General features: G+C 34.9%; 1 protein-coding gene across 1 annotated transcript; it reads left to right on the top strand.

Annotated features, from left to right (window-relative positions):
- Positions 1-4,454: 4,454 nt before the first annotated feature.
- On the top strand, positions 4,455-5,093 carry LOC148946282 (zinc finger MYM-type protein 1-like). The gene has a single exon (XM_089097653.1). It carries the CDS (start codon positions 4,455-4,457, stop codon positions 5,091-5,093), a length of 639 nt encoding a protein of 212 aa, XP_088953779.1.
- Positions 5,094-9,676: the final 4,583 nt, after the last annotated feature.

Genomic DNA, 9,676 nt, shown 5'->3' with positions numbered 1-9,676 from the left:
ACCATTAGAAACCCCCCTCTCACACCCACCATTTTCCCAAACACATCCAATCAAAATTTTGAGAGAGACATTTTGTTTAACGTAGTTGAAAGGTCTGGAAATTATGTCTTTGAGGATGAAACTCCCCCTACAGCCCTTGGATAGGCCTTTAGAGGCCTCTCTGAGCTCATTTGATTGGAAACAGCTCATTTGATTGGAAACTGAAAGTGCTAGTGCCTTTTTTAATAGTCAAAAGTGATTCGAGAGCAATCGTACCTTTCAACATAGTTGAAAGGTCCAGATATTATGTCTTTGAGGATGAAACTCCCCCTAAAGCCCTCAGGGCAAGGGGGATATAATGTCTACAGCCCTCATATAATGTCTTATAGAAATTGTTGTTGTCAGACAACAATTTCTATACGACTGTGTCCCCCCACACGTCTGAGCGTCTGAAGACTGTGTCCCCCCACAGTCTTCAGAGCAAGGGTTGTAAGTTATACCCTAGGTGCATATAAGGGTTTTATAGAGAGTATTGTCGTAGAAACTTAAAACAGGGCCCATTTGTTTGGAAATTGAAAGGGCTTGTGCTATTTTTAATATTCGAAACGTATTGGCGAGCAACTAGCCCCCTCACAAGTCCACTTTTCCCTCAAGCCAATCCAATTAAAGTTTGTAGACAGTGATTTTGTTCAACGTAGTTGAAAGTTCTGGAAATTATGTATTTGAGGATGACAAACCCCACAGAGACCTCGGGGCAAAAGTTGTAAGTTATGCCCTGGGTGCATATAAGGTTTTTATAGAATCCCCTCTCTCATGCCCACCATTTCCCCAAACACATCCAATCAAAATTTTCAGATAGCCATTTTGTTCAATGTAGTTGACAATTCTGGAAATTATGTCTTTGACAATGACCCCCTCCTCCTCAGGGCAAGGGTTGTAAGTTATGCCCTGGGGGCATAAAAGGTTTATATTGAAGTGTTTTTGTAGAAACTTAAAAAAGGGCTGATTCGATTGGAAATTCAAAGGGCTTTCGCCCTTTTTAATAGTCGAAAGTGATTAGAGAGCAAATAACCCCCCTCTCATGCCCACCCTTTCTCCAAACACATCCAATCAAAATTTTCAGATAGCCATTTTGTTCAACGTAGTTGAAAATTCCGGAAATTAAGTCTTTGAGGATGAGAAACCCCCTAAACCCCTCAAGGCAAGGGTTGTAAGTTAGGTCCTTGGGGCATATAAGGTTTTTATACAAAGTGTTTTGGAAGGAACTTCAAAAAAAGAGCTGATTCGATTGGAAACTCAAAGAGCAAGTGGCTTTTTTAATTGTCGAAAGTAATTGTATGACAACAAGCCCTCCTTTCACGCCCACAATTTCCCAATACGCATCCAATAAAAATTTTGAGAGAGACATTTTGTTTAACGTAGTTGAAAGGTCCCAAAACTATGTCTTTGAGGATGAAACTCCCCCTACAGCCCGCAGATAGGCCTTTAGAGGCCTATCTGAGCTCATTTGATTGGAAACAGCTCATTTGATTAGAAACTGAAAGTGCTAGTGCCTTTTTAATAGTCGAAAGTGATTGGAGAGCAATCATACCTTTCAACATAGTTGTAAGGTCCAGATGTTAATGTCTTTGAGGATGAAACTCCCCCTAAAGCCCTCAGGGCAAGGGGGATATAATGTCTACAGCCCTCATATAATGTCTTATAGAAATTGTTGTCATAAAAACTTCAAAAAGGGCTCTTTCGATTGGAAATTGAGAGAGTTATTTCCCTTTATAATAGTCGAAAGTAATTGGAGAGAGAATCGCCCCCCCCCTCCCGCGTCCATCGTTTCCCCAAACATTTACGATCAATATTGTGATATGGCCATTTTGTTCAATATAGCTGAAAGGTCTGGAAATTATGTCTTCGAGGATGACAACCCTCTCCCCATAGCCCTCAGGACAAGGGTCGTAAGTTATGCCCTTGGGGCATATAAGGTTTTTATAGAAAGTTTTGTTGTAAAAGCTTCAAAAGGGATCATTCGATTGGAAATTGAGAGGACTAGTGCCTTTTTTATTTAGTTAAAAGTGATCAGAGGGCAAATGCCCTCCTCCAAGCCTATCATTTCCCCAAACATTTCCAATCAAAATTTTGATATAGCCATTTTGTTCAACCTATCAGAGGTCTGGAAATAATGTCTCTGAGGATAGCAAATCCCACCAGCCCTCAGGGCAAGGGTTGTAAGTTATGCCCTGGGGACATACAGTTTTTTTTTATAGAAAGTGTGGTCATAAAAACTTCGAATGTAGCTCATTGGATTGGTAATCAGACGCTCTAGTGCTCTTTTTAAGAGTCAAAGTGATCAGAGGGCAGCTACCCCTCCCCCTACACACACATTGTATTTTCCCGAAATGCATCTAATAGAAATTTTGAGATAGCCAATCTATTAAAAATAGTTGAAATATCATATAACAAGACTTTTGGGGCTGAAACAAACCCCAGAGATTAGGGGTAAGGGTTGTAAGTTATGCCCAGGGGGTATTTAAGGTTTTTATGGAAGATATGGTTGTTTAACTTCAGAAGAGGCTCAGTCTTTCTCCCTGAAAAAGACTATGTCAATATAAAACGAACAGAAATTAATAAAAAAAAAAATTTGCACAAAATGGGTTTTTCAAAAAAAAGGTAAAGAACTCCATTAAACCAAAAATGAACAAAAATAGAACAAAATAATCTACCAAACACACAACTACCCCAAATCAGTATCAATAAATAAATGAAAACCAAAACAAACAGAAAATAAAATACGTCAAACTCAAAACGAGCAGAAATTAATCTGAGTAGGGTTCTAAACCCTATGCGTTCTAAAAGCCAGAATACAATTTGTACTTTACTGAAAAAAATTCTTTTAAATGTTTTCATTTTTATAACTTTAAGAAATCAAAAACTAATCAAGATTTTAAGGAATAAATATCAGCATATGGACAGTAAACTGACAATGCACATTTTCTTCAGTGCATTCATTTGATTTTTTTTCAGTAAAGTGCAAATTATATTCTGGCTTCTAGAAAGCACAGGCTTTAGAACCCTACTCAGAATAATTTCTGCTTGTTTTGAGTTTGACTTATTTTAATTTCTGTTTGTTTTGGGTTTTATTTATTTATTGATACTGATTTATGGTAGTTGTATGCTTGGTAGATTATTTGATTCTATTTTTGTTCATTTTTGGTTTAATGGAGTTCTTTAATTTTTTTTTTTTAAACTTATTTTGTGCAAAAAGTTTTTTTGATTAATTATAAGTATAAAACCATCACCAAAAAGATGTACAGTACTTGGTACTTTTTCAAATCTCAAAATATTAAAGTTAAAACAATATTCTCGCAACTTTTGATCTTTCACACTCAAGAAATACATTTTTTGAAAAATGTAGGGATCTTTTTTAATTTCTACAATGTGTAATAAACTTCTACATATAATGTCTTAAATTTCAGGTTGATATTGTTTGTTATAATGGCTGAAAGAAAAAGACTACCTGGCTTCCAATACCAGAAAAAGAAAGCTGAGAATGACAAGTTTATTTCAGAAGAAAAAGGTTCATTTTTAAAGTATCTACGCCACAAACAAATCAAACAACAAAACACAGCTGGTCAAGAGGAAGCAGGAATGGGACCCTCATCAGGAGCAGATTAAAAACTTGAAATTAGTAGTAATAATTATGGTGTTAAAGAGAACATCAGTAAAATCCGAACAGAGGAAGGTAATGATGAAAGTGTAGGTACTGAAGAAGAGTTGAATGTGTCTATGCTAGAAAATCAAGAATCAGAATCAGCTCTTGATTTTAATGACTCAGCTACATGGCCTGACAGGTGTGATGAAACTCTTTGGGTATCACTTGTTGAACATAGTCCTCATCAGGAAAAGGATATTGATTTTCCACTTGATATCTGACTTAACAGTTGGATATGATTTTCCACTTAACAAATTATCTAATGAAACTGTTACTGCTGAATCTGTTGATGTTTTTAAACGAAGGCTAGATGCTGAGTGGTCCTCCAAAGAGTGTAAATTCAATTGGGATGCTATCAAAGATGAAGCAGCACCTGATCACCAGTGATTCTTGCATACAATTAGTCATCATTCCAGAGCTCTACAAGGAGAAACCCTTAGATTGCTCCTAGCTGCAATTTAAGGTAATTTTAAGGTAATATCAGTTGTAGGAGGTTTTCAAAAAATCATTTCAAAAGGCAACTAGCCAATGGTGAATCTGTCTGTTGTACATGGTTACTATACTCAAAATTTAATAATTTGGTTTTCTGCTTTTGTTGTAAACTGTTCTTTAAATCAACTTCATTGCAAACTTTATATTCAAAAGGAACCGATCATTGGAAAAATATAGCTAAAACTCTGAGCAATGGTCACATAAATTGCTTTCATGAATGGAAGGAACTTGAGCTAAAGTTAAATAAAAATAAACTATAGATGATGAAACTTTATGGCTGATGAAACAAGAAGAAAAACATTGGAAAAGTGTCTTGGAAAGAATAATTGCTCTTGTGCAAGCTTTAGGCATTCAAAATCTGGCACTTCAAGGAAAACATGAGAAACTCTTCACAGTTTGTAATGAAAACTTCTTGAAATTTCTAAGATACTTGGCGCAATTTGACCTGTTGATGCATGAGCATCTTTGCAAAATTCAAGACAATGAGACAAAGGGACATTACTTGAGCAAAGATGTTCAGAATGAATTGATCGAACTGTTAGGAAATGCTGGGCAGGCTAAAATTATTTCTCTAATTCATGCAGCAAAGTATTACTCTATAATTCTTGGTTGCACTCCAGACGTCAGCCATACAGAACAAATGATTTTGATTGTAAGATTTGTGGCTATCATGGAAACTACAAGTGAAATTCAAGAGCACTTTTTAGGTTTCATACCCTTGACTGAGAAAATTGGTCCTAGTTTAATTGAAGCAATTGTTGAAAAGTTAAAAGAACTCAAACTTTGCAGTGACAATTTACATGGTCAAGGCTATCATAACACAAGTAATATGAAAGCCAAACACTACAGAGTACAAAAGAGAATCAAAGATATTAACCCAAGAGCATTTTATGTGCCTTGTAGCTCACATTCATATTGAATCTTGTTGTTAATGATACAGCACATTGTTGCTTGGAGGCTACAAAGTTCTTTGCTTTGGTTCAAGAAATTCATGTTTATTTTTCTGCTTCAACACAATGTTCAAATGCTCTAAAAAACATGTAACTAACTTGATGCTTAAGCCCCTTAGTGAAACCAGATAGGAAAGTCAAATAGATGCTCTTGTACCTCTTGGATATCAACTGGGTGATGTTTATAATGTTTTAATTGACATTTATGAAGATTGCTCCTTAAATGGGTCAACAGGTAACAACTCACAAGGGATCTGGCAAAAACATTAAAAAATACAATTTTGTTGTAAGTGTAGTTTTATGGCAGAATATACTTTTTGAAATCAACATAACAAGTAAGCAGTTTCAATCCAAACAATTTGATCAACTGAGCAAAACTAAATTGTACTTACAAACATTATGTCATGATGATGGCTTTGGAAGTATTCTAGTTGATGGCAGAGGAGTTAATTATTCAACCAACATTTGAAACAGGAACCCTGCAAACTCAGTTGAAAAAGAAGAAAAAACAGTTTGATTACAAAGCAGATGATGAACCTTTGGTATTCCCTCAAGAACATTTCAAAGTTAATTTCCATTTTGTCCTTCTTGATAGTGCAATTTCTTCTCTGGGTGAAAGATTTCAACAGTTAGAAGAGGTTACTTCAATATTTGGATTTCTCTACAGACATATCCAAGGTAAATGCTGTAACAACAAAGTCCCTGATGGACGATTGTATGAATTTACAACATTTCCTCTCAAACAATGAGGCAGAAGATATTGAAGGCCACAAACTTTGCAATGAAGTTCAGGCCATTGCTAGGAGAGTACCTAAGAATGTAAATCCAGAATATGTCCTAAACTTCATTTTAAGCAATTACCTTAAATATTGTGCCCCAAATTTGTGACTCTGCCAGTGTCTGTTGCTAGTGGTGAGTGTAGTTTTTCAAAATTAAAATTAATTAAACCTTATATTTGATCCACCATGACACAAGAAAGGGAATGTAGACCTTCTCTCTATTAACTTTTCCCTATAATCTATGTAAACTTTTATAATTACAGTTATTTCTTCTGCAAAATTATCTTTTTTATTTGATAAGTTCCTACTATCTACCTAATGAAATAAATACTCTTACACTAAGGGTTTTGCATATAACAATCTATCATAATCATGGTTGTACTGTTAGCCACACAGGTTAGATTTTCCTTGTTAAGTATTCTTTTTATTGTTTGTATTTGTAGATGTAATTTGTGATTATGTGTGCAAATTAATGTAATAGTCTCTTTAAGTGCAAAAAAAAAATGCATAAGAAGTGGTGATTTTAGGTAAGGGGTTCAATTGAGGAGGAAAATAGAAACAAAAATCTAATTGTAAGGAGAGGGAACACAAAATAATATCTTGCCCAGGGCACAATTCCAGAATGCCAAAGAAAAGTGGTCTTTTGCCCTATTATGCAAAGCCACATCAAGGCTTTCTCTCCTAAACTTAAGGAATCAATTTCCAAATCTTTCAAACCTTATAGATCAGGATTGAGCAAAGCCATCAAAACACACTGGACTCAAAAACACATACTATTTCTTAAGGGTTTGCTCTTTAACACAAAGGTTATGAAAATTTATCAATGGCCACAGCCTTTTGGAGGAAGGAGTAGAGAAAGGTACTTTAAATTAACATCCTAGGAGATGATTGAGGCCCAAGATACATTTCAGTGATTTTTAATTACCTAAATCAACTACTTTCCATGATAGACAAAATCCTTTAATCAAGGATTTTAACCAAATTTAGTACCATTAGTCTATAGCCTATTCCTTATTTTATGCTAGACCACTTTTCAGTATATGTTTATTAATCTTAAATTGCAACTTGGAGGAATCTAAAGATTTTTTGGTAAATTTTTGCAGTTAATATTATTGACTTCTGAATAAAGTAAACATACCACTCAATGCCTTTATTAATAAACAAATAAGTAGAACAACAGGGATTTTTTTTTTTTTATATACAAGACAGTGGAATGCAACTTTAAATGAATATTTTGACCCTATATCCAAGGGCCATCCTCAGCAAAACAGACAAAGAGAATAAAAACACTATAAAAGAAACTTACATTAAAATTCAATCATTAAAACTGTTTGAAAAAGTTTTAAAACAGCCCTAATATCATTACTTCAAGGAAGTTCAACCAGGACTGGTACTCCAAACGAAATGGACAGAGAACAATTCATTCAGATGGAATTAACATACTTACAGACAAGATTTTAAAGCTAATCTTGCCTTATTGGCAGCCAGCTTAGAAGTCTATTCGTAATAGGTTGAGTGGAGTTTATTTACAGGTTTTTTAATATAATTAGTCAAATCATTTTTAATTAAATTTGTGTATAGGGCATTAAGCGAATATTCCCTCAAATCTCTATTTAAAGAAATATTACTATTTATTTTGATTTTAATTTCAATTGCCTCTCGAACAACCTGTTTTATGCCTAAATCATTGCTAATAAGGCAAGTTTGGGTCAATATCTACAATATCATATTATTGATTTATTAAAAAAGTTGATACACCATTTGATGCCTTTTTTATGCTTATTACAAATATAATAAGCATTTCTATCGGAAATGTGTTTTCGCCCTCCCCCCCCTATATATACCCAGTCAGGGTTAGGTTAGGTTAGGTTTAGCCTATATAGGGGGGGGGGCTGAAATTCATGTCCAATAGAAATGCTTAGGCCTATTATATTCGTAATCAGCATAAAAAAGGCATCGAATGGTGTATTCACGTTATTCCTAACTCAATAATATGATTTCGTAGATATTGACCCAAGTTTCTTCAAAAAGCATCTTATGACTAGGGTTATCATATATGTGACTGCTTAAAGCAGAATCAAAGGAAATATTTGTACTATTTGTACTAGTGGAACAAATATTTCCTTTGAATCTGCTTTAAGCAGTCGCATATATGATAACCCTAGTCATAAAATACTTTTTGAAGAAACTTGCCTTATTAGCAATGATTTAGGCATAAAACAGGTTGTTCGAGAGGCAATTGAAATTAAAATCAAAATAAATAGTAGCCTAATATTTCTTTAAATAGAGAAATGCTTTTTGAAGAAACTTGTTGTTGTAGGCCTATGTTTACTGAATGGTTTCAAGGGATGTGTGAAAACCACTCTGTCAAAGTAAATGACAGAGGCAATATGGAAAGAGCCCAAAAGAGGCATCAAGTAGCCTATATAATCATCTTATATAAAGGAATCATCTCCCAATTTACCTTATTACTGTGCATAAAAAATCCACCTTCAAATCTTACCTCCTCCACTTTTATAACAAAGATAAGGGAATCTCCACATATTGCCCAGTCCAACAGCATAACCAATGCATGCTAGGATAAATTCCACTTTATTCTTCCAGGTTTCTCTTAGTGGTTCTGGGTGATTAATATCACCATTAATCGCCCCATTTTCTTGCTTTTGAAGGAGAAGTCCGTCGCTCCCTTCACTCCTTTTCTCTAATTCCATTATATAACCACTTGTAGAAAAAATATGTAAACACCTCCCAGTACCGGTAATTTTGAACTTTCAGCGCTTATTGTCTATCAGGGTTGCCACTCAGCCAGTTTATTTGGTGCCATTTTGGGTGGAAAAATGGTCTCAATATTGTATAAAAAGTGTCATTTTCCAAAAATTTGCCGCTCGCAACGCTTCGCATCGCTCGCGCTCATATCAGCAAGCTTTTCAAATTGAAAATATTAGCCAATCCGCTTGGGATCACCCCCGCGTGGTTTCCCGTATCTTTAAATTCATCAACCTGAAATCTCAGATCTAATGCCATCTATTAACTATAAAAAGGAACTTTTGATTTCACTTAGTTGGTGCTCATTTCTAGCTTTCCGCAGCACTTCCACTCTTGTCAACCTTCCAGCCCCCCTCCTGAAAACCCGCTCAAATAGAAATGATGCTTACTGTATAAAATAGGAACTCGTCCCACAGAGTTCTTGCTTCTCTTTTTTTCTGAGCAGTCTTTGCTCATAGCGTGAAAAAGGAGCGGAAAAAGAAAAGAGTAAAAACCTTCAGTTTTTTTTCTTTTGAGAACGCGGAAAAAAGTGACAGCAATACTCGTCTACATTGAGAGTTTTTCATCAACTTTTTCCATAAAAAGGACTATCTGGATTATTACAATGCATTAAGGTGCTTGAAACTTTTCTTTTCTCCGAAAATGCTGAAGAGGATGCCACGAACATAGATTGTAGCAATTGATGACCTTATGATAAACACAACTTATAGTGGTTCAGACACTAACTCTTTCAAATAATTTATTTGGCAAAAACTAGTGGAAAAACAATAAGACATCTATATCATCTAATCTGTTTATCACAACCTGAATAGAATAAGTTTTACGAGAACTCTCGCCACTACCAGTAAATTATTCTTTACGATATCTCCAGGAACTAGGGCATAGGAACAGTCAACTAGCATTTTAAGTATCAATATGAAAGCACCTTTATAATAAAAACCGAACATTTAGAGTATTAGCGTGAAAGCACATTGACAATCAAAAATTAGTAGGAACGAAATAACTAA

The sequence above is a fragment of the Artemia sp. Qi Xiang Cuo genome, chromosome 12 (assembly GCF_049724085.1).
Source record: "Artemia sp. Qi Xiang Cuo chromosome 12, ASM4972408v1, whole genome shotgun sequence".
Lineage (NCBI taxonomy): Eukaryota > Metazoa > Arthropoda > Branchiopoda > Anostraca > Artemiidae > Artemia > Artemia sp. Qi Xiang Cuo.
The sequence above is the reverse complement of the archived record's forward strand: the minus strand, read 5'-3'. Positions and strand labels throughout refer to the sequence as shown.

Coding starts and splice junctions, on each gene's coding strand:
- LOC148946282 (XM_089097653.1), top strand. CDS start 4,455: ATGAAACAAGAAGAAAAACATTGGAAAAGTGTCTTGGAAAGAATAATT.